Source organism: Dunckerocampus dactyliophorus, chromosome 14 (assembly GCF_027744805.1).
Source record: "Dunckerocampus dactyliophorus isolate RoL2022-P2 chromosome 14, RoL_Ddac_1.1, whole genome shotgun sequence".
Lineage (NCBI taxonomy): Eukaryota > Metazoa > Chordata > Actinopteri > Syngnathiformes > Syngnathidae > Dunckerocampus > Dunckerocampus dactyliophorus.
The window spans coordinates 2,356,144-2,381,649 of NC_072832.1; the positions used below are offsets into that span (position 1 = coordinate 2,356,144).

At 42.3% G+C, this 25,506-nt stretch overlaps 2 protein-coding genes across 3 annotated transcripts in view; one reads left to right on the top strand and one right to left on the bottom strand.

The window, feature by feature from the left end:
* The first annotated feature begins 101 nt into the window (after positions 1–101).
* grem2a (gremlin 2, DAN family BMP antagonist a) lies at positions 102–12,211 on the top strand. The gene is made up of 2 exons (XM_054799385.1): positions 102–1,405; positions 10,584–12,211. Exon 2 carries the CDS (start codon positions 10,585–10,587, stop codon positions 11,146–11,148), a length of 564 nt encoding a protein of 187 aa, XP_054655360.1. The 5' UTR covers positions 102–1,405; position 10,584; the 3' UTR covers positions 11,149–12,211.
* A 196-nt stretch (positions 12,212–12,407) lies between these two features.
* Positions 12,408–25,506, bottom strand: part of fmn2a (formin 2a) — a 47,548-nt gene continuing 34,449 nt past the window's right edge. The window contains exons 13-17 of one of the 2 annotated variants that reach the window (XM_054799382.1): positions 25,399–25,491; positions 17,707–17,758; positions 16,405–16,554; positions 13,284–13,365; positions 12,408–13,187 (exon numbers count right to left, since the gene is read on the bottom strand). In XM_054799382.1, the coding sequence (XP_054655357.1) occupies positions 13,161–13,187; positions 13,284–13,365; positions 16,405–16,554; positions 17,707–17,758; positions 25,399–25,491 (404 nt within the window). In that variant the 3' untranslated portion in view covers positions 12,408–13,160. Of the gene's footprint in view, positions 13,188–13,283; positions 13,366–16,404; positions 16,555–17,706; positions 17,759–25,398; positions 25,492–25,506 lie in introns of those variants that run through there. The other variant, XR_008573732.1, reaches the window with a different exon arrangement.

The following is a 25,506-nucleotide window of genomic DNA, read 5'->3' on the forward strand; positions in this document are numbered from 1 at the left end:
TGCACTCTGGCGTTTGACCACGAGAGGGCGGTAGGAGGTTATTCCCCCCACTGAGGGGCGCTGTCTTCTCAGAAGTAGGCTTTAGACATTGGAATGGGTCGTTTGGTGTTTTTAGGTTTGCTTGTTTTACATTTTTATAGTTGTTTCAATCTATTTCTTCTATTTTTCCATGATTGATTTTTTCTTTATTTGTATTATTTTTTGCATTTTTTATTGTTTCCACCCTGTTTGTGTACTTTTGCATTTCCCGCCTTTCATTTTTCAGAGAAGGTTGTTTTTTGAAGTTATACACTTTTTTCTCATTTTTATTTTTTTCCCTTTATTTAGATATTAGGTATTAGAATGGGTCATTTGCTTTTTTTAAAAAAAAAAAAAAACATTTTTTATAGTTTTTAAAAATATATATTGTTCTATTTTTCCTTATTTCCTTTTTGAGTTTTTCCCTTTATTTTTCTTCTTTTATATTTCTTTATTTTCACAGATTGTTGGTTTTATTTCTTCTGTTTTATTTACTTTGGGTGCTTTATTTTAGTATTTTTTCAGAATAGGTTTGTTTCTATTTTCCCTTGTTCTTTTTTTACTCATTTGCTTATTTATTTTTATTTTTTCCATCCTTTTTTACCCTTTTATTTTTCAGAGAGGCCTTTTTTTTACATGATACGTTTTATTACCCGGTTTACCTTTTTCTTATTTTTATTTTTTTCCTTTTTAACATTTTTTTCTTTTAAAAAAACACATTTTGAATACTGTGAATTTTTCCTTTTTTCCTACTTTTATTTCATTTTTTTCCCATCATTTCTCTTACTTCTTTGCATCCCCTTTTTTCAGTTTTAATTTTTTTTTTAACTAAGAAAAATTGCCCTACAAAGATCGATGAATTGAATGAATTGGAACATTTAGACTGCTCATAATGATCCCTTTAATAAAGATAACGTGTCCAGCTTGACACATGATTGGCTGAAAAGGTGTAAAATGAAAATAGAGACAAATACCAAGACACGCACACACACAAGTACACAAAAAAAGGAGTACACAATAAGCACGGCCAATAGGAAAAACGCCTCCCAGTCTTGAGGAGGGACGGGGTGGTGGATTCAAACTAAGTCTGAAGGCTTTCTAGTCACTGGAACACTTTCTCTCACACACACGCACACACACACGCACACACTGGGAGCTGAGCTATGGTCTCACTGTCTTCAAGCTCTGGAGCTGCTGTCTAGAACCCAGGAAGAGACGAAACAATATGACAGACAGCTCAAAAATCAAAGAGCCTGAGGAGACTACAGACTTTGTTGTCATGGAAACCGGAGCCTGGCAGCGGACACAAGGACCGCCGATGGTGGAATGACCTGCCCTGACCGCATCCTCCACACGCTACCGTCACGCTGTGCAACTGTGCTGAGAGGTACACGCACCCATCACTGTCATGTACGCTGCTTTGGCACTTGAACGCATCGCAAGCAAACGCTCCTTGCCAAATAATGCTCCATTTAGCTGGCACCACAGCCATCATACAACCAGTGCTGGATGTTCTTCGTCATCGTTTTCATGAAAAACTGCTGTAGGCTTAAACCTGACTGACGTACTCTTTTAGGACTAAAAAGTTTGAGTTGTTCGCCAAACTTCAAAGTTAGGATTTGATTGCTTTCCAAATTTGGTTTGCCAAAAGACCTTTAAAATCAGTTTTTAAAAATTAACAATCGCTTTAATCACAAAAGATGACCCCACATAAATGTAGACATGGTGAAGATGATACTAGTCAAAGATCCTCTATATGACCAACATGGTTTTAAGGACCTACTACAGAACAGAAACAAAACAAATTGCGAGTTAAAGATCCTCTATATGACAGGAGCGATCTGCTGTTTTAAGAACCTACTTTAAAAAGACAGGTCAAAGATCCTACTAGGGAAAAAAAACATCCAAAAACAGTAGCCAAAGATCTTCTGTATACTGTAGTCAGCGCTACGGCAGGAGTGCTTGGCTGCTTTGAGGAATCTACAACAAAAACAGAAGTCAAAGATCCCCTAGATGACAGGAGCGCTCTGTTGTTTTTTAAGGACCAACTGCAAAAATGCAGGTCAAAGGTCCTCTAAATGACAGGAGAACTCTTGGTGTTAAGGACTTACTGCAGAAAACACACACACACACACAAGTCAAAGATCCACTCAGCTGTTTTTCAGAACCTACTGCAACAAGTCAGGTCAAAGATCCTCTAAATGACAGGCGCACGCTGCTGCTTTTAAGGACCTACAGCAAACAGGTAGTCACCCTCCAAAAACACTCAAAGATCTTTTGTAAGTGCTTTGACAGTGTTTTGCTGTTTTCAGGAATCTACTGCAAAAAGACTAGTCAAAGATCCTCTATACTGTATATCAGGAACCATTTTTAAGGGCATATGCCACAAAAAAAGTGAGTCAAAGAGCCGGTAGATGACAGGCGTGCTCTGCTGATTTTTGGTGTCTGCTGCAAAAATGCGTGCCAAAGATCCTCTAATTCAGCGGCCCCCAACCTTTATTGACCCACGCATCAGTTGGTTCCCGCAATCGGGTTCGTACATCATAGCGAGCTAATGTGTCTTATTTTGTCTTGTGTAAAACTAAGACAGTTTTCAGAGAGATCATCGTGTCGTTTGATGCGTATGGTAACAGGCAGTGTGCTAGCATGAAGGAACGAGCTAATGTGTCTTATTATGTACAGTATTATGTAAAACTAAGCCGGTACCGGTCTGTGGGTGGGGCCGAACGGAGCCGCGGCCCGGTGGTTGGGGACCCCTGCTCTAAATGACAGGACCACACGGCACATACCGGCTTTTTCCTGATGTATTTTCTCTTCCACGACAAAAAATATTTGATTTCCGGATCAAATTTCAAAGACAGTCACCATTAATAGTTAGCAGCGTTTTAATGTGGCGACATTTAGGCCATAAAGTGTAAAAAACCAAATAAAGCCCATGTTAGAGCTCACTACAGCAAGTGTTCCACAGGAGCGTGTAATCAGAGGAATCTCTACCGTCTTATTGAGGAACTCAGCGTGGGCTTTCTGGTTGTCACCCGGTCGGCCACCCAGACCCCAAACCTCTCCTCCACCTTGAAGGTTCCAGAAGGTTGTGTGGATGAAAGTGTCAGGTGAAATGACTGTCATTGGTGGCTGTTGATGGTTGGCAATTAGTGTCGCGAGTGAGAGAATTAGTGTGTGATGACAGCAGGTGGGAAAAGAAGACACACACACACACACACACATAAACGTTGTGTGTGTTTCTACATTATGAACGCTTTAGGGAGTTTGCCTTCTGATCCGTCTTACTGCTGCCGTGACTGCACCACCTTGTACAGTCGGCGCCAACGTTAAGAGGAGGATTTAGCGAGCACTCTGACACTTTCGCAACACAAAACAAGCCCTTTTCCCAACACTTGAGACTTTAAAAGTGGAGTTTGATTGGAGCTTTTTGACACGTGAGAGTTGCAGTGCACTGTAATGCGAAATGTTATTGTATTTTTTGTTTTGCAAGAAGCTACCATTTTAATTTGGGCTTTTTTAAAGCGCACTTAAGGCACGAGCATCATGGTAAGCCACACCTCTGTTATGGCGGCAGAGGGAGGCTCAGTAACCCTAACCCGTCGCACAGAGTCTGACGCTCTTTTATAACTTTATTCTGACCTGAACACATCAACAGCAGTGCAATTCCCACACCACGGCATGCATCTCCAACTCAAACACGTCTCTAGTCCGTCATTTCCTCATCGTCACGAGACAACAGCAAGGTGCGTTCATGGACATTCCAAACATCACACCAATGCCTTTATTATGCGTGTATGCGTGGTCTAAACAAACAGCAAGGCACAGAAAACCAGTAAGTGGATATTCTTATAACCACTAACGTAACTCTTACTGTGGAAGTACAATTTGCTGCATTTAAGTATGCTCGGAAATTGCACTCTGCTGCTTTTAAGGACCTACTGTACTACAAAAATACTAGTCAAAGATCCTCTAAATGACGGGAGCGCACTGCTGTATTTTAGGAATCGGCTGCAAAAATGCTAGACAAATATTCTTCTATTTTTCCTGATGCAAAACAATTGTCGAAGATCTTCTATATGACAGGAGCGTTTTGCCCTTTTTTTTATGAATCTACAGCAAAATCCCTCGTCAAAAATCCAACAGGACTACTCTGCTGTTTTAAAGGACGCGCGACTAAAATGCGCGTCAACGATGCTCTGTATGACAGGAGCGCTCTGCGCTTTTTAAGGACCTACTACAAAAAATGCTGGTCAAAGAGCCTCTATTTGGCAGGAGCCCTCTGTTGTATATAAATGCTAGTCAAAGATCCGCTGTACGACAGGGGTGCTGTACTTTTCAACCACCCACAGCAAAAACTCTAGTCTTGGAAAGGACAGGAGCCCTCTGCTGACGGGGGTGCTCTGCTGTTTTTAAGAATGTGCTGCAAAAACAGTGTTGTCTAAGTTTTGAAATGATATCATTTAAGGGCTGCATGAACTGTGTTCTGGATGACAGAAAGCAAAGGAACACATGGGCGTTAGAACAAGAGTGTGGAGTGTGCCTGTGGGAAGTTTCGTCAATTTGCAAAGTCAGAGGTCGCTGATTTAGCGTCTTCTGGCTCACCATCTCTGTTCAACGTGTTTGATGGGGTTAAAAGTCAAGGTTCTCAAGGTCTTCCACACCAAATTCATCCAAGCGTGACGTTTCATGCACATGCCAACTGTTCCCTCATCGAGGGACTTAGCAGCATGAATTGGCCAAAATGTATTTTCTGATTTAAGGAGACAGCTGAAACGAAATGCCATTAAACCAATCGTATTCCAGTATAACCCACGACTGAATGCGCTGTTAATCGCTGTCACTTAATAGCGCCAAACTAGCGCCAACTGGCGGTCATCCCCTCCTAAAACACTCCATATGGCAGCTGAGGCGAAGGCGTTGTCCTGCATTCTCTTTGCCACTTTAGTCGACTCAAGCTCAGTATCTGCGAGTCATTATCAAGATGGATTGTGGTGACAAACGGCTGTCCAAACTGCCGGGAGAAACCTCATAAAGATGCTGGAACGGCGAGAAAAAGAAAAAATACCATCCACCCGTCCTGATTGCTAATGTTTGCGAAACTCCGAAAATGCTCATAATGACACCGTTCCTCTTCGCAGTTGTGTTGCAGTCAAACACACATCAGGTTGCGTTGTTTTAGGCATCCTTTGCTGGGACACGGGCGCATGGACGTGGATTTTTAAAACAACCTGTTGTACTATTTAAATGCCTTGGTGGAAAAAACACAAAAAGAGAATGTGTTGTTTCTTGCGTCCAGCCCAGCCGTCTCCCTCACTCTCTCTGGTATTTGGTTCTGGTATTTGTAATTTCATTACAGCCCCCCATTTTGGAAGCAAGGTCTGCCACACTTCAGTGAAGCATGTCCCCCAAAGTATTTGTGGTTTCTCTCGCAGCAATCCCAGCACAGAGATTGTTTACGTGGGCGATATTAGTCTCTGGCGCAGACAGAGAGGTCCGCTTCGCTTCGCTTTCGACCACAGTCTCCTTCCGTCGTCGGCGGCGGGACCCTAGAATAATTAGGGCATGCGTCAAGGAGAGACAGATCGAGTGATGAACAGAGGTGGGGCGGGGGGGATAAAGGAACAGTTGTGGTGAGAGATCCCAAACCTCAACATCTCCTTGTCTCCTCCTTCCTAATGTCTCCTTACGCCAAAGGTTAACCACCCCACCTCAGCACGCTCTCTTCCAAAACCTCAAATCCCTCAAGTGAAGCCTCGAGTGGTCTTGCAGCAGGATTGATGGTGGGAGCTTGTCAGGACCGGCACTATCAGGCCCGGTTTTTGGGGCGTGGCGACAGGAAGCTCTTTCAGGCCATCTGTCACGGCCTCTCTTTAGCGTCTCCCAGAGTTAATGGAGGTAGAGTCACCAGAGTCACAAGAACAGTGGATCAGTGGTTAGCACTGGTGCTTCACAGCAAGGAGGTTCCGGGTTGTGATTTGGAGGTTCCATCCTGGTACTATGTTTTCTTCTGGAAATCAGAAAAACACAACTCTTAGCTTAATTAAAAGGCGGTATTGGCATGGATGGACGATTGGTTGGAAACCATATCCACAAAGGTACCAGTTTTGGACAGATGACACTGAGTTTTAACTGGGAGGTCAATGGGGAAGGGTCGCTAGGACTCCGTAGATCAGTGACAGGAAGAAGCAACCATCACAAAGTTTTAGTCAAGCCGTTCGAAGCCGCTGATTTAACCAGAGTTAAGTTTCCTCAATGTGTAATACAGAAAATTCATATGTCTCAGTGTCAATGTCCCATACGACCACAAACTATCCCACCAGCCTTTCAACTACAGGATCAGGAATCTATGAATAGCTATCACTCGATGAGGAGGAAAAATGTCATCAAAACTTAAGAAAAACAGAGTTGTGTTGGAGCTTTCTCTGTGGGGTGGCTGGGCTCTCTCAGAGATGAGGTGAGAAGCACTGCCATCCAGGAGAAACTGCATTGACGAGTCAGATGAGGTGGCTTGGGCATCCGGTCAGGATGCCTCCTAGACGCCTTCTTGGGGAGGTGTTCAGGTCACTTCCGACCGGTAGGAGGCTTCGGGGAAGACCCAGGACACGTTGGAGAGACGAGGGACTTCTAATGTATGATTCCAATTTGAAAGCAACAATGCACCCTTCATTATCTGCATGCTTACCGGGCGCTCTCCGGGAAATGGGATGGGTTGTCATCTCTGCCAGTGTATGACCCGCTGAAGCATAAACATTCTTAGCAGGGGTAGGGATACCCGTCAGGTATGATTTTAAAAATGGCACTGATACAGACTATGGATGTCACCATCCTTCGCATTGTTATATCTTATAGTGCAGTACCAATGCACCAACATCTCATGTTGATACTGTTGATGTGCAGCTGGCTGACTTTTTATGTGAATCTCAGTATTGTCCTCCGTGTTTTATATGAATGATATGCAGTACATACTGCACAGCATGCCAAATAGGCCAAGTGGTTTGCATGTGGGACACACAGTCAGGAGATCTGGAACATCTTGGTTGGTATCTGTTTGGGCATCTCTGTGTGAAGTTTGCATGTTCTCCCTACGCGCGGGTTTTCCAAAAATGTGTATGTTATGTTAATTGGAAACTCTAAATTGTCCATAGGTATGAATGTGAGCGTGAATGGTTGCTTGTCTATATGTGCCCTGCGAGTGACTGGCCACAAGTCCAGGGTGTACCCCAACTCTAGCCCAAAGTCAGCTGGGATATGCTCCAGCATACCCCCGCGACACCAATGAAGACACGCAGCATAGAAGATGGATGGATGGATTTTTATGGCAATACGATGACAGAAAGTGTATTTTTCCTCATTTACAACATTTAATTGGTTCCACATTCTAGACTCTAGACTTCTAAATAAGGTTTTTAACATCATTAGAACCCTCTAGACATGACATAAACCCCCTATGGTCATGTTTACGCTCGTATTACCCAAAATAGCTGACATAATAAGACCTAATATCAACTAGCATGTTACCATTAGGAGAGTTCCTTGCTTCCTGTTCTATTCAGTACTTCCTGTGGTGGCTATTGACTCATCAGTGTAACATTACTGACACCTAGTGACCAGTGTAGAACACTACATATCATGAATGAGTCTTCTGGATGTCTTACATTTGTATTTTAGTTCATTTAGTCATTTTTATGGGAGAAAATGCTTAATTTAGGCAAAAAATATGTAAAATTTGCTTTAATATGCATATTTTTTGATAAACATTCCCCCCTGTGAGACTAATAAAGGCATATCTTATCTTAATAATAGGCCGCATTCCACCACAAAACAGCATGATTTAGAGCAGTGGTGTCCAAAGTGCGGCCCGGGGGCCATTTGCGGCCTGCGGCTGTGTTTTTATGGGCCCTCGACACATTTTAAAAATACAATTAAACAAGAAAACTAACAAAAACAATAACAGAAGTGTAAGAAAGAGCGGTAATTTTACGAAATATTACAATAAAGTCATAACTTGAACAGAAAAAATAGTTCAACAAGCATAAAGTCGTAATGCGATGAGAACAAAACAAAATTGGTACTGAAGTTAAAATATTAAAACATCTATGTGGGTTGGTTTACAAAATGTAAAATATCAAAGTGGCCCCTGTGTTCTTTGATTTGACCGTATGCAGCCCTCGCTGGGAAAGGTTAAAGCATTATGGACGAAGAGCTGCAAGTGATGCTGAAGATGAAGCCTTGGTGGCTCTCCCACACAGCTGCAATGACATCAGGATCAAGAGCAGCATTAAAAGGAGTCAAAAGTGGCTTATGATAAAGTCATTTGTTCCAGGGTTAGTAGAGGGTCATCGAGGCGACGACGACGTAGAAATTTTGCACGGTGAAAAGTGCCTTGTGAATAAGCAGCACTCACTCCATGGCCTCGGGCACTTTGCTTCCCTGTCATGCAGTCCTTTTCAGGAACATCTGTTCAAAAGATGCTCGGTCCAAAAAAAAAAAGCGCTGGTGCTCTAACTGCGCCCTGACAGACGCCCGATCGGTTGTGACGCGAGGACGATAGAGACGACGGTTGGAGAGACAGCGGGTCATTCTTAGTTCAGTCATCACAATAGGATATCAGCAAAGAGAATAATAAAGGACAAAGTATGGTACTTTTTCACCCCTTAATGGCATACAGATGGAACTTTCCTATGATGGTTTACACATCTGCAGCATAGTTCATGACTAAAGTAAGCAAAGCGCTAATTATTTTAACAATAAAGTCAACTTCCTCTTCTCGTTATGGGTGTTTAAGTTCATCCTTTGATGTTGTTTATTTTTGCGAGGGAGGGGAACGCCAGTGGTGAAGTGTAAAGGTGGTTCACATGACCACACATTCAAATTAACAATTTTCATAGGTCACCCATATTGGAAGTGCGATGCCCAAAATCGAATCTTGATGCTGGAATTTTGACAGTTTAAAAGTGCTCTGAGCAAACCCACCTGGGAACACCGTTTTGCGCGTTTGTAGCGTCAATGCTAATGAGCTGTTAATACGACACTGTGTGTGTCTATTGTGTACTATAGTCACTTTTAACATATACACCGTAAATCTTCACTTGTCCAACGTAAGAGATGCCATATATCACATACAACAACGTAACATTAAGGAGTGGGACAGGAGGACACAAACGTTAGCAACACTAGCATAGCTAACACGTCGTCATGACATGTTAGCTTATTCGCTGAAGAGTAGGAGTGTCACAAGATCTCGCGAGATTAAAACATGACAAGATTTCTCGTTCACAAAAAAATTATGTAGTGGGTACAAGGCCTGGGATGAAAATGAATAAATAAACTAATCACACAATAAAGGAAAATGAACTCCATGATGTTGGCAACCTCAATGTGTTGCCATGTGCATGCGTGCCTGTTTTCCTCGTGTCCCGCCTCCAAACAGGCAGTCTGTGCATTGGTTTCAGCACTTTGGTGCATATGATCCGTACAACAATGGTATGAACAGTGACCGAGTGAGTGAGCGAGTGAGCCATTTTGTCAGTCATACAGTCTCTTTGTCTCAATGGGTGGAGGCGGGGCCAGTAGCATACGCACAGAGTGTAGACTCATGAGGAGCAACGTAGTAGAAATTAAATTAGTGGATTGCAGTTAAATTAGTAGACTGCAATATTGTCATAGATCTGTTTTTTTAAAAGACAAAGCTTTGTTTTATTATTGGTTGTTGATGTCAACATTTTAGATTTTTCTCATTGTGCCTTTTGCTCTACTGGCGTGCGCTGGCACCACTGGCCGGGCTTTTGGGGCCGAGCTAACGGGTGGGTGCCTGCCTGTGGAGCGACAAGGCATATGGGTGTGTTCAGTGGTCAGAATGCTGTGTCAGTTGGTCACTGTGCGGGAGGTGCGGGCACTTATGTGATAATACATGTCCGAATATTTTCGGGACTGTAGCGGAGAGCTGGGACTGTATGTGATTTAAGCAAATTTACAACTGCGATCAACCAGGCAAGTGTCGAGATCGACTTGGTCGATCGCAATGGATGGGTTGGCGACCGCTTGTAGACATTATTGTTAAATTAGCCTCTAAAATCACACAAAACATCCAAAACCTCAGTGTACGTCACAAGAGCTGCAAAGATACAAAATGTTGCTCGCACAGTTGGAACCTTTAACGCTCAACACCACTGAGGTCATACAATTTGGAATTTAGCCAAAATTTCAGAAATTTATACCTCTCAAAACGTCAAATCCCCATCACTCATGAAATCAACACCAGCATAGCTGTGTTCGCCTATTTGCTTAAGAAAAACAAAATGACCAAACTTACAGCTCCCACGTATGCAGTTGACTGGGGGAGAGTTTGGAGGAGCTCCAGGTGTCATTTTAAGATGTGGAGCGAAGCCTGCTTTTTCACCCTAAAAACCTAGGACTTCAACATCTCACGCTTGGTGCTAACAAACGGGCTCTAGAGACACAGATTGCGGGCAGAACATCAGTAAAAAGTGACTTTAATGTCAAAAGATGTGACTTACCTCTGAAACTGTTGTGTTCATGACAGTTGTCTCTTTCGGTTCTAGAATGCTGTGGAGACTAACCATCCCAGTCATACTGGCTGGCGTGCTCTGCATCACCGTGGAGACCAAAAAGCCCCGCCCCCAGGGCTCCATCCCGTCCCCGTACAAGACTAAAGGGAACCTGTCCTCCGAGCGCCACCACCGGCTACTCCAGCAGAAGCCCGAGGTGCTCTCCTCCAGCCGGGAGGCCTTGGTGGTGACGGAGCGCCGCTACCTCCGCAGAGACTGGTGTAAAACCCAACCCTTACGCCAGACCATCAGCGAGGGGGGATGCCGGAGCCGCACGGTGGTCAACCGCTTCTGCTATGGCCAGTGCAACTCCTTCTACATCCCCCGGCACATGGGTTCCCAGAATCGAGGACAAGGCTCCGGGAGCGGAAGGAAAGGCAACAATAAAACCCAGGAGCCGTTTCAGTCGTGCTCCTTCTGCAGGCCGCACCGCGTCACGCAGCTCACGGTGCAGCTGGATTGCCCCGACCTGCAGCCGCCCTTCAGGCACCGCAAAGTGCAGAGAGTCAAACAGTGTCGCTGCATGTCGGTGGACGTGAGCGGACATGGAAAGCTGTGACGGTGGACGTGGAAATGCTGCTGCGAAGAACTGCGTCTTGTACCTCTTTCAAATGAAACACAGAACGACACAACGCTGATTAAAGGGCATTGGGGGCATGGTGGGACTTGGTTTGGACTAGACATGGACTTTAAAGCCAGGGAAGAGTCCAAAACCACAGAAAACCTGTTGCAGGTGTAGACTGGACATCAGGAGGACTGCTTTTCTTTTATAGTGCTTTTCAGTGTCCTAAATGATGCACAATATGTTGTTAAGATGCAACAACAACAAGGGCGAGAATTGATCTGTTTGGACACAAGACTGTGTACACGTGTCATGAATAGGCAGAAAAGAGACAAAAAACAATACAGCCCAACATGTCACCAGACTTTAGTAGAACTTAAGCAAATTCACTAAGGAAAAGGATTGTCACAATAAGATATATTTTACCATCCAGTTGGGAAATACCAGTTTGCATTTGCATACGGGGGTGTAGCACTATGCCGTAATCGCGGTTTGGTACGTACCTCGGCTCTAAGGTCACAGTTTGGTTCCATTTGGGTACAGTAGGGGAATAAAATGCAAAACATAGATTTTGGGCAAACAGGTTTCCATCCATCCATTTAAACACAATTACCAAATAAAAAATAAAAACAAATAAATACATAAGAAATTATAAAAAATAGTCTAAAACTTTTTTTTGTTTTTTTTAGAAAAATGCAGCAGTAACAGTTTGAATTCTTGTTGGGGTTTTTTAAACTAAACTAAAGCTCCTTATTGCCTAAAATGCACATTACAAATAAAAAGTCGCAAGGTACACTTCCTGTCCCTCATTTTTCATGTGTCCCGTGTGGGAACAACGTACGCCTCTGTACCCCTGTTTTCATAGCATTATTTTTTTTTAATTGAGAATCTCCACTTTTGTCCTGCTAAATTCATGTGAGAACAGACTGTGTAGACGTGTGTAGACGTGTGTAGACGTGTGTAGACGTGTGTAGTCCAAGTGCAATGCAGTATGTATTATACAGTATACACATTTGATCTATGTGCATATGTGAAAAATATATGAATAAATCTATTTCATCCATCCATTCATTGTCTATGCCACTCCTCACTAGGGTCGCGGGGCTGTGCTGGAGCCTATCCCAGCTGACTCTTTGGGCGAGAGGCGGGGTACACCCCGGACTGGTCGCCAGCCAATCGCAGGGCTAATCGTATAAATCATATGTATATATAAGATATGTTTTTTTGCATAACAAGGAAAAAAAAAAACACCCAACTTAAAACGTATATAAATTCTTTTATTCAATAAATACTGTATGTCTTTTCAGAGCCAAAAACATACGGAATGTCAAATCACATGATGCTCGCGTTTGGTTAGTGGTTAGCATATCACACTGTAGTGCAGGAAAGGCAGAAATGAGCTGCATAGGATTTAACGCATAAAGTACGCTGACAGTGATGAATTAAGCAATAACACCACTTAAGAAGGAGATGGGGGAGAGGGGGGGGCATGGCCTTTATGGGGAAGTGAGCGTGGCCGAGGAGGTGTTGAGTGCTGCTACCGGGATGAAGCAGTAGTAGACGATGCGAAAGTGAAATGACATGTCTCCAAAGTCCATGTTGCACATCACTTACTTGTCAACTCGCTGTGTGTGTGTGTGTGTGTGTGTGTGTGTGTGTGTGTGTGTGTTAAGGCACTGTCAAGGAGATTTATACCTGTTATAAACGTGTTTGTTTACTCATAAACAGGCTGCACTAAAAAGAAAGAACGTGGTCTACATACGTATGCAGCGTTGCTACAAATTGCAGAGAGCATTTTCTGGCGTCTCCACCTTTAATCCCCTCGGCTTAAGTTTGTCTCCTGCATGTAATAATTCAGTAAGTGCTGCCAGAGAGGAGCCAAGGATTCCTTTTTCTCTGACTCGTGATAAGCAACAGTTTAAAATCCAATTGTAAAAAAAAAAAAGAATATACAGCAGAAATGTCTGATTGTACTTGCGCAGCAGCCTCGCTGATTAGTCTTCTCTGTTTTACATCTTCTGGCCCAGCTTTGCTTTCTGTGGAGCACAAACAAAGTACTTTTGTTTGTTTGTGTACGAGACGATACTGCAGGAAAAAAAGCAGACTTAAGAGACAAAAGGATGATAACGTACTATTCCAGTCGCGTGCTTGGGTTTGACATTGTAGGAAGATTTCTCCTTGGCTTGTCGGAAACACTCCTCTGCCATTTTCAGCCTAAAATAAAAAAGATACTCTAAATAAATTATATTATACATAATAAGACATAATACTTAGCCAACTACGTTTCTTTTACTCCATAAAGGAGGATTGGTGCCACACTGAAATACATGCTACATGCTAAAAAACAACTTTTCCAAGGATGAAAGTCATACTATGATGAGGAAAATGTTGCAATATTTCAATAATTTGCTCAGAATTTAGCAAGAATGAATTGAATGAATATTCACAAAATAAGTCAAAATTTTAAACATAAACATTTGCAACAATTACAACATGAATTTCATGATCGCAACGTCAAAACACGGGGAATACATTTTCCAATAATTTAATGCAAATTTTACCAGTGAAAAGTGACAATATTAGGAGAAAAAAATGTCACTTTTAGGTGAATAAATTACACATTTTATGAAAATAAAACCACAACATTATATATACAAAAGCACTGAAAAAGTTGTACTATTTATTAAAAGAAATTAATTTCATTCAATGTAATTATTTTTTTAGGTCAAAAAATGAAGTAATTTTTGCTAGACAATATTAACAATATTAAGAGAAAAAAAATATGATTTTTTTGTGAATAAATAATTTTATGAAAATAAAATGATTATTTCAAAATATATTATATAATTACAGAATTACAGAAAACAATAACTTAAAATTTTTCAAGAACCCAAAACAACTTGTATTATTATGCTAAAAATGTTTTTTTTACAAGACTAAAGTCATATCCATTGCAACAAAAGGTTGCAATATTTTAAGAAATTAATCAAACTTTTATGAAATAAATACATTTGTAATATTACAACAAAAAAATCAAAGAAAATTTTTTTTTTACAAGACTAGCATTTAAAGAAATTAATCTAAATTTTATGACAATAAATTTATATTGATATTACAATAAAATCAAATCAAAGAAAATAAAACAAGAAATTGTGGGAATATTATGAGGAAGAAATGTGAAATTATTCCAAGAATTTTGTTGTGATTTTAAGAGAATAAGGCCAGAACTTTAGTAATATTGAAGTAATGCATACATTTTTCCAGAATTTAGTTGAAATTTGCCGACAGGAAGGATAATTGAATCCACTGTCGAGTTACAATCTCTTGCGCTCGCGTCCAACCGCCGCCGCCCAACTGTGAGGGTTGCCGTGACTGCTCAGGGCTAAGTGCAACGAGTTAATGTTTGCAAATGTGTTCGTATCCTTCCCTCCCTTCTATGCGGCCTCTCTGAAGACGGCCACTACATCGCCAGTCAAATCTTCGTGTGGCATAATGGACCAATTTGCTGTCTGTTGACGTGCTTTGTTATCAGTGCGTCCATCACAGCGCTGAGAGCCAAGTGGATGCTGCGTGTGTTCTTTTCATTACAAGGGTGAGGACAAAGATTTGGGTCATTTCATGTCTTTTCCCTTCATGAATGTGAATGACCGCGATAGGATCTTCAGAGAGCACGACATGTACTATTAAGTTATTCATGAGTCGCTCGGGGCACAATGTTCAACGTGGCGCACCGGGGGAGGGAGATGTAACGACATTTGAAAAGTCTTACCTTTCTTCAAACCAAGCAAAACAACTGCCGGACTGAATGACAGTACTGTCCAATCAAAAGTCCAATATCTCTTAAAAAAAACATTTTCAGACTCATTCATAAAATTAAAAAGGCTCTGACATCTTTTATTCACCTAAATCAGGGGTGTCCAAAGCGCGACTCAGGGGCCATTTGCGGCCCGTAGCTGGTACGTAGCTGTTTTTTTAATGGCCCTTGGCACATTGTAATAATACAATTAAAGAGGGGAAAAAAAACAGCAAAAATAGAAGAAAAGAGCAGTAATTTTACGAGAATAAAGTCAAAACATTTGGAGAGCAAAGTTATAACAATAAGACATAAAAGTGGTCATCTTACGAGAAGAAAATGTAGGAATTTGACAAGAATAAATTAATGATATTATGAGGGAAAGTATATATAGTTTAGAAGCGTAAAGTTTAGATATTAAAGAAAAAAAAGAATGTTTTTTAACAAGTTGTAATAAAATGAGAAAAAAATTAAACAGAGAATCGTGTGCAATTAGGTTGGAAAGAATAAAGAACAAAGTCAATATATTTTGGATAAAGTCATAATATTGTGAGAAAAAAAAGAGTCACCAGAATAAAATTGAAATATTTGTAAAAAAAAAAAAAAATGCAAAAAATGTGTAATGTAAGGAGAAAATGTTCATACAGTAGAACCTCGGTTAGCGTCCGCCCCGGTTTGCGTGTCTTAACATAAAAAAATGATGCCACAATTTTGCCTTGGTTTGCGTGCATTCTCCGGTTAGCATACAATACGGCGCGCGTCTTGATGTGTGGTTAATACCCACATGAGTCCCTACTGTTCTGTTTTTTTTTTTTTGTCATCACAAAACGCGCCTCCTTGTTAGCATCCTTCTAGCTAAACAAAATGGCAGCCGGAAGCGGAAGTTACGTCGCCTGTCTCTGATGTTATCAGCGGTTGACACGTTTTTATAGTTTGAAAATTGTAGTCTTACATACATAATGTGGATTTGTAGATTTGGATTTTTTTCTCCCTTAATAATAACAAAGCTTCATTTAAAAACTGCATTTTGTGTTCAGTTGTGTTGTCACTGACTAATATTTTTAATTTGTTTGACGATCTGAAAACAAACAACCAAACCACTGTATTAGACTTTTTAGCAGATCTACATGGGTTGGTTTACAAAATGTAGAATATCAAAGTGGCCCCAGCAGTATGGTGGAAAATGTGTGTGCAGTACTTTCTCTTCCAAACTGACTGATAGCTAGTAGCTAGCCACATGCTGTTATGCTGGTGAACCATGCTGTTATGCTGGTGGACCATGCTGTTATGCTGGTCACCAGCAACATCACACCAGCCCGAAAACAACATATGCTGGTCTACGCTGGTCATGCTGGTGGCTTGTCTAGCTTACTAAGATGCTAATATAACTCAATAGTGTAAGCTAACAGAAGGCAGCTAGCATTAGCATGGCAATAATCTTGCTTGTTTGTGTAACTCACCGCTCTTTCAACATCAGCTTATTCTGCTTTTTCCACTGTTCCTTAAAATCCGTGGAAAACTCGTGCCAAATGCTGAACAGGGTGTTGGGAGAGACCTCCTTCTCGCCTGCTTTGGGTTTGACTGAGAAGGACACACTCAACTCCAAGAAGCTGACAAAAGGAGAGAAAAAAACCCCAAAACATCAACTTCCAGTCCAGAATGTTACAGCATGAGAAAGAAAAAAAAAACAGTTCTTGCAACACTTGGCAGCCGCTGGCAGACTACAAGGGCTTATCTTGGAATTAGAAGCATATCAGAAACAAAGCAGTGACTTTAAATAACGGGAGTAAACACTTACTACTTGGAAAAAAGAAAAGTCAAATTTGCTGGCAGATTAAACTGCTGCTTGGTAACAAAATGTGATTTCTAGTAAAATATAAGCACTTTCTGTAACATAGGAGAGCCCTACATGAGGGCTTGGTTCCCACGTACAGCCAACCCTGGTTAGGGTGGTGTTTCTTTTCTGGCGTGCATCTAACAGAGGGTTCATTTTTGCAGTTCCGCATGCATGGACAGCAAGCAAACTCTTAAAAACCCCAAAGAAAGGGTTTTTACGTAGTCGTCATTGACTCAAACCCTCAGTGTCCTTGAAAAGAGTTTGTTTATGGTCAAGGGTTAAACCTGGCGTGAAGGTGGTGGTACTTCACGCTATTTTTGATGGGACAGCCTTGGTTCGTTCTGCAAAAGTATGTGTAGCAGTCATACGTGCAGACCTGTGGTACACGTGTACGCAAGGAGAAAAAGAAAGTGGGAGGGACCAACGAGGACAATCCATCTGAGGTACTCGTGTGGCAGGATGACACATGTCAAAGTGTTCAACGCGGAGGCCGTGGATCAATACGCCGGACAGGTTGGGTCGTCTTTGTTTGGAGTGTGCTGCAGGAACATTCCTGGCCGGCCGTAACAGAAGCCTGGAGCCAAGGCTGTCTCCTCTGGCTGCGCTTAGATAAACAACGCAGACACCGCACGAGGACTTGGGGGGGTGGGGGGGGGCCTCCCGTCTACTGAGGCCCCCGGAACGATGGCCTGCACCTTCCCTCCAGAAGCCCTAAATATTGACAAAGCGGAAAGATTATATTCCTCTGAGAACATGGCACTTAAAGCTTTGTCGGATTCATCATCCAGCGTCGCCGCCACTTCCAAACTCACAAATCAGGGCTTTGACGCACGAGAGCGGGCCTTATGTAAGCCGTGAAATGGAAGGAAGAGGAATCGTCAATCTGAGAGGTGAAGAAGCTGTGGGGAAAATTGATGCAACTTACGTCTTTTGAGTGTCGGCCAGCTCCTTCTCCTGGGTTTCCAGCTCTGCTTGGGCTGAAAAGAAAAGACAAAGGAAAGTGGAATGTGTGCAGGATGAGCTCACCGGCAGTCAGACTTGTATGTACAGGAGCATTCCACCCGCCACCGTTGCTTAAACCAACACGGCCGCTGGTGTGCCACCGAGTCGTTTCATTGTTGCACAACTGACAAATGAGTGGCATGGAGTGTACAGCACAAGTGCCTCTTTGTGCGCTCGCCGCCAAATGGAGACGGATGACTGTGCGGCCATTTGTGTGCAAGACGTGCTGGAGTAAACGAGCCTGGGGCGAGGAAATCGGGATTTGCACAGGACAGGACCCATTAGTTTACATTTCCAGCGGTGTGCGGCGCTAACCTCGGGGACATCGGGGTCATTTGGACTGACTGCCTCAGTCAAGCAATTGTCTCATTTCTGATGCACCGGCTGGCTATTCTGAAACAAGACTTTTTATTCTATCAACCAAAATATAAGACAAGTATTTTTTTCTCTTAAAAAAGTTTCAAAAGACAGGTCCTGTTGTTTTCGGAGTCTAGAGGTACTGTATACTGTATATCAGAAAAAATGGAATGGGAAGCACCATCTTTCTGCTCCTGCACTTTATGCCATAGTTTGTTTTTACAGCACAACCTTTGGTTTTATGTCAAAAATTCTAGTATGAACGCTAAACTAATATTTTTTTTTACTTTGGTTTCCTTTATCACAAGTGTGAATGCCCCCGTAGAGGTTGACAGCAAACAACAAAGGAGGAGTTGTGATGACAATTTTAGGATAATGGTGAGTTATCTACCAGTTGGCCTGGGATCACCTCGTTATGCTGGACACACACTGCTGTGGGAGGTCCTTACGCTCTTCAACCAGCAGTTGTCGCACATCAGCCAGCCTGTCTTTGTACCCACAAGTTTAAGTACAACTTGAGTTGAGGTATGGTGACTCCATTCTCTCAAATTTGGAGGTAGTCCCTGACAAAGCACCACAATGTGGGTGGGGGCGACGGTTATCATCTTGGAAACTGGAGCTCAGTCACAGAGTGTGGAGCTATGGGATTGCCACTGGTCGCAGAATCTCACCTCTCTGCATGGGGTTTGCCTACAGTGATGACAAGCCTCGTCTTTCCAGTGATGCAGATGCGGCCCCACAACAATGCACAGCCTCCACATAGCGTTTGTCTCTTGATCCATCTTCTGTAGGCAAGACCTGCACTCTTCCTTCCTCCATATGGTCAAGTTCAGAAGTTTTTGTTTATAAAAGAGCAACAGCGTGGGCTGTGGGTTTTTCCCCTTTGTTCCAAATCTTCAATGTGCTGTCGTAGAATTGTCAAAAAAAGGCAGCCAGATATCTTCTCAGTCACCTCCAGGTCAATAAATGTATGCTAAAGCTGCATTAAACTGTCACTGATCAGACATATCCTAAAGGCAAGTCTCCTCACGGGTTGTTGGGCTTTTTTTTCCCCAAGACATGACTGCAGATAGAACAGATAAACTTTCCTGGCACAAATATATGTTCAGCTCTTATCCCAGGGAATATCTGGTTGCGATGTGTAATTGAAGCCAGAGCAACATCTAAAAGAGCTCGTCGAGAAAATCCAGTGGGAGCTGCGCTATGCTGCAAGACGCCAAGCCGCTAAATCAGCCATCAGCTCGCAATCCCATTCCAGCGGGATGACAGCTCGTCAATATATTATGACAAATATGTAAATAATATGAAAATGTCTTCATACCAGGACCCTGTATTGTTCCTTGAGAAAAGAAATGACGGCAGTATGAAATCGGTTAGCTTTTAAAGGGTGTGTCCTAATTTTTTCACGCAACTTTAAATGACATTTGTGGTGCCACCTATGGGTTGTGGTCAAAGACATGCTAGCATACATGTAATACATATGCAGGTACACTCAAGAGTTGTGCCATCATTGAGACAAATTGTCAATGACTTATGGCCAATGAGTTGTCCATGCAAAAACGTTTTGCTTGGTAGCAACCAATCGACCAACCTTGCTCAAATTTTCCACACGTGCTTGTCAGCCCTCTAAAGGTGTGTACCATATTTCATGGAGATTCAGCTAAAGTTACAGTGGATCTCTAGTAGAACCCATTGAGGAATTTAGTGTGAGGAATTTTGAGTCAATCCAACTTATGGGGCTCAAATTTAGGGGTTTAATAAGAGCGCCACCGTTTGGCGTATTTGTCAGAAAAAGAATAAGCACAGGCAACACATTGGGAATCCAAGTTTTGACATATTTGCACCTTCTTGTGTGCAGCTGTTCAGGAGTAGAAGCGATGGCTTACACCAGGGGTGCTCACACTTTTTCAGCCTGCGAGCTACTTTTAAAATGACCAAGTCTCAAACATCTACCTCCTACTAACCATCCATCCATCTTCTATGCCGCTTATCTTCACTAGGGTCGCGGGTATGCTGGAGCCTATCCCAGCCGACTTCGCACGAGAGGAGGAGCACGCCCTGGACCGGTCATCAGTCAATCGCATGGCACATACAGTACACTACGGGTCAAAATGTTTAGAACACTCCAATTTCTCTGGAGGAAAACGCTACTGTTACATTTTGAAGTGTTATGATGGTCTGTCTCTTTTCCATTGTTAATTCCCTTCCCTTTTCTTGCCATTTTTTAAGCAACAAATTACTGTCTGCACAGTGCTGTTCATCTGATGTTCACGAGGGTATAGTACCACAGTGTGTTCTGAACACTGTTTTTATGCAGACAGAGGAGGTAGTAAGATTGGGAGACGTCCTGTACGTGCTTTTTGCAGGTTGGCGGTTTGAAATCCGCTCCTTTCGCCCAGCCAGCCATCCTTTCATCCTAGTCACTCTGCCACTGTGTCCTTGGGCAGGCAATTCACCCACATCCCCTCCATTGGTGCATGAATAAATGTGAAGCAATGCTTGGTGGTGTTCGAATTGGCAGCCATGTTTCCGTCAGTCTGCCCCAGGGTGGCTGTGGTTACAAATGTAGCTTAGTCAAGTGTTTTGAGTGACTAGGAAAGCACTATATAAATCAAATCAATGATTTGTATTATTACAATTATCATTAGTCGAGCAATAATGCTGTCCAAAACATCCAAAATGTATTGCAGGTGTCGTTTGAAGACATGAAGGATGGATCCTCACTTCATGCTCATGTCCATCAGAAACAGATTATCCGAAAAGGCCAAAAGACGGCAATCATCAAAGCTCAGCAGAGAGGGGGGGGAGGGGGGGTGAATGGAGCTAGACCAAACAGCCAACAAGCCCGCTCCCACTGTTATTCTGCGGTTAGTTTCATGGTCAGAAAACAAACAAAGGCGGTTAAAACTGTGGAGCCAGAAACAGTTTAACCCCCGAGCTTTTCGGAGATTACTGAAATAACAAAAATATGACATTTGGATGTTTTTTGTTATGTTCTGGTGTTTGCATTTTTTTTTTTTTATCCTACGGCTGCAGTGGCGGAACCTCAAGAATCCCGTCTCGAGCCATGCGAGCGAAGCGTCCATGCTCTCAGAGGAAAAACTTCGTCATGTGAATCAAAGCGGGAGCTCCCATATTTCTCTCAAACCTAGAAAGGGAGCTCACCAAAGAAGAGAAGGGAGGGAGCGGGGGCGCCAGGAGCTTTCATCTGCAGACTTGCTTGAAAAAACGGACAGCGAGTTTTACCGCCCAGCCACATATGCTCCGTGTTACACGTCCTCATTTGAATACAAAAGCAGTCGGTGCGAAGCCTGTGGCATGTTCCTTCAGAGCGATTGGTCACAGTCAGTTAAATGTAGCCTGGGTCGAAGCCAATGTGATGGGAAAAAAGGCTTGTTATGTAAAAACACAGCAAACAATATTTTACACCTGTAAAGATGACTCACGTTATACTGTTGTTGTATAAAGTATAATTTTTGCCCGTAAAGGGATACAATAACTGTGCCCCAATTCGGGGTCATTGCGAAGGCCGCCCCGGCTGGAAGGGTCCTTCACAAATGGGTTTTTTTCCGATTTTATGCAGGTTGCATGCAAGTATAAGGCTTTTATAACATATTAAGCCAATTAAAACCCAACAATTTCTGCCAAGGTTATTAACGCTAACATGCACCCACCTCGCATCATAATGACGTAAGGACGACGGTGACACATGTCGGGAAATCTCTGCACTGCTTTCATCCGGGCTTGTGCTTCATGATACAACGCTACAGAATTACTGTAACATTTTTCATGTATTCATATTTTTTTATTGTGTACATTTTACGTTATTTTTAATAACTTGCTGGAAAAACAATAACATGAAATTCATAAATGTGTTCACGCCTTACGTGCTGCGTTAAGCTTCTGCACATGCAGTCCATTCCAGCAGCGACCTTTCCAAGTTCTGCGTCGAGGTTGAGAAAAGGTACCGTGTGCACCCTCTGAACGAGTCGTAATCACACAGGTGACCAATCACAGCCGTGATGGTCCTCGTCGCCACGACGTGGGGTTCGATTATTTTGGAAGTGCACATCACGCTATGCCTGATTAGTTTGCGTCGATGCAGGAGCATAAATCTTGACTTGCAGGATTATTTTGAGTCATTCTGCTTATTTCTATTACCGTGATGTCAGGTGTATAAGCCGCTAGTTTTTTCTCATGCTTTGAACCCTGCATCTTGTACATTGATGCAGCTAATTTCTGGCCAAAAACTGCATTTCCCATGATGCTTAGAACGCAGCTTCAGGAAGTAGAGTAGAGTGAAGTGGAGGCTAATGTCACGTTTTGAAGTCTTATGTAGCAATTTCTGACACATCTTAAGTAAGTCTGATCAAGTGTAGAATTACTACAACTTCTGTTTGGAAAACTCGTACCGCCAACCGTCTACTATCACCGACTGTTTCGAAAGGATGGACTGAATGAAGGGGATAGCTCATGCTTTATGGCTAAATAACGATCAGTGACAACGAAAGAGCGAGCGAGAGAGAGAGACTGACAAAATGTGTGATGAAGGAATCATGAGGCTGTTCAATTCTAATGCTTGTCAAGATGACTTGAGTGCTTTTAGTCCCAGGAGGAGGAGGAGGAGAAGGAAGGCGATGAATGACTTTTCTGGTAGGCTACTGTTTAACTAGCCATCTTACACTCCCTGTTTGGCACTGTTAAACTAGTCATTGTTCGGCACTCTTTAATAGCCATGTTACAATGCACTCTTTGGCACTGTTTGGAATAAAGCATTTATTTCAACAAAATTTGAAAAAAATCCTTCTGTGTAACATCTTGTTCGGTACTAAATATCCCATGTTACGACGTGGACACCTGCGGCTTATAGACCGGTGCGTCCAAATCTTTTTTTACTCTTTAAATTTAGTGGGTGCGGCTTTAGTGGAAATTACGGTATCTTAGGTGGCAGTTGTCAGGAATAACTGGTGGTTAGAGTGATCGCATCGATAATACAACATATCCCCGGTGGGCATTCGTGCAAGTGATGGGCACAGGTCTTCCGACTGTGCTGGGGGCAGGGAAGTGGACCGTTCCAGCCCCTTAATATCTCCAAGCATCCGCCCGATGTTTTCAAGCTTGTAAAAATAGTTTCATCAACAGTGTTGGGGCAATCATGCTGCCAAGAAACGTAACTGATTTGTGTTTCATTTCGACCCGACTTTCTGAATTTATTCCTATGATACATAAATGCCGATGGGCGCAAACTCAGCTCTAATTAGTGTAGTTAGTGGTATGTTAATTAAGGTTGTTTTTGTCACACCACATCTGAGGGCTCGGAGTGACATGGCTCACGCTGGTTGGAAAGCAAAAGAGTAATAAAAAAAAAAATCTGTTTTCAGTTTATGGACTTTTCGTCTAATCTTTGATTTCTCAGTGAGATATTGGGTCATTGAAACAAAACCATCTGAGACCAAGTCCATGGAAAACCACTGTTTGGTGGGGTTGTTGACGTCTGAAATGTGACACCGAGTGCAAGCTGGTTTTGTGGACGGGTTGGAATCCACAGCTTTTTACAGTGTGTACTTTATATAGTGTATATCTGATGAACAAGTAGCTAAGGTTGTACATTTAGCAGCGTGAAACGGCACGAAGTGAACTACTCGAGAACTTGAAGGGTAAGGAAGTGCACATCATTTGCTGTCAATTCATCATCATCGTCGTCGTTATAACAGCCCTTTTGGTAAGCATCTCATTGTGAGGGTTTATTTGATTTAGATCAGCGCAGAGATAGGAGAAGAGTTCAACGAGGTGACTGGGTTCTTCTTCATTTTTCATTTACTGATGGCCAAAATTGTGCACTTGTAGAAAAAAAAAACAAAAAACAAGTTCAGTCTGTGAGCTTGCACAGGAAAAGAAAGGAAAAATGTAACAAATTTAATCCACAAAAAAATAATAAGTAAATAAATTAGAAATCAACTGAAAAAAATAAACATAAATCAAATAAATCCATCTAAAATAAAAAATACATGTATAGTACATCCCCGCTTTTTGTGGTGGTTCTCTTCCAGACTTACCAGCAAATGGCAAAAAAAAAATGAGACACCCATAAAAATGTCTATGTTTGATAGACTACTTGCTCCCCCCCTTCCAAACACTCCTGACATTGTTTCGTTGCAAAACAATCCAGGTTTAAGCCCTATAGATGCCTCACACACTTATCAAACACATTTTAAAGTATGACTGTCCGATATTGATATCAGATATCGGTCCAATATCAGCCATAAAAAACGATCCGCCTGCATCTAATATTGGCACTCCGATACAAGCAGTGCATTCCAGACTCCGCACCGCGCTTCTGTCCAGCAGCAGCCCTTCTATTCAGTGTGCTAGCGTGTTTTTTGTTAAAGTCCGAAAAAGCCGTTGCAGCTGAGCGCAAAACTTGTCATGTACAAGTTTCCCGTGGAGGCACAGAACTGGGGAGGTTTAATACGACCAACCTCATCGAGCATTTAAAGAAGGATTTCTGCAACGCCACGGCTTCCTGAAACATCCACCTCTGTTTGACACATTTGCAAAGCCTGAGAAATTCTCAGGGGACAGCAGAAAGTCATTGGCTGAAAGAGAAAAGAGCCAGCCACCGTTTGCGGTGAGTAATGTCAGGTTAAAATGCATCATTGAGCACATCAAGCCTCGCTACATTATGCCTGTTGTGAATAAAACTGCACATCACATTCATCAGGAAGTATATGGGTTGTTTTTTCTCATACCTACTCTTGCTCTATTATTCTCTGTTTGAGTAATGTAACTTGATTAAGCTTTTTCTAACATTCCACACTACTAAACGAGTATTAAAAGTATGTATGATCCCTGCTGATATCAGATTAATAGTGGCTGATATTCAAGTTCCAATATCACAATCGGATCGGAAGTGAAAAACCTTTATCGGGACACCCCTAGACATAAACATGTAAAAATTGGGGGCTGGTACAGGTGTGATGTACATTTTATTGGTATTATCACGTATTCATGAATTATTACCAATTTCGGGTGAACACTTTTGTACAACTCTGTATTTGAAAATGTATTAATAAAGTGCATAAATACACAAATAAAATCATTATTGCATTTTTAGTTGTCAGTGGTAGAGATCTGTACTGCATTTTATTGTGGGTGTTTCTAATGTTTTGTAACTCGCATGCTTAAAAAATAAACAAACTCCGCCTGGCAACACACGAGTGCATCTCCAAAATGTGACAGGTGAGAGTAACCAACTTACCTTGGCTCGCAAAGGCGTCCATCTTGTCCTTGAAGGGCTGCAGGTTGTCAACAGAGGACAGCTTGCATACTTTGTCCGTCTCTCTGGAGCACGCTGAAAGAACAAGAT

Excerpts from the sequence above, each read along its gene's own strand:
- grem2a (XM_054799385.1), top strand. The coding sequence starts at position 10,585 with ATGCTGTGGAGACTAACCATCCCAGTCATACTGGCTGGCGTGCTCTGC.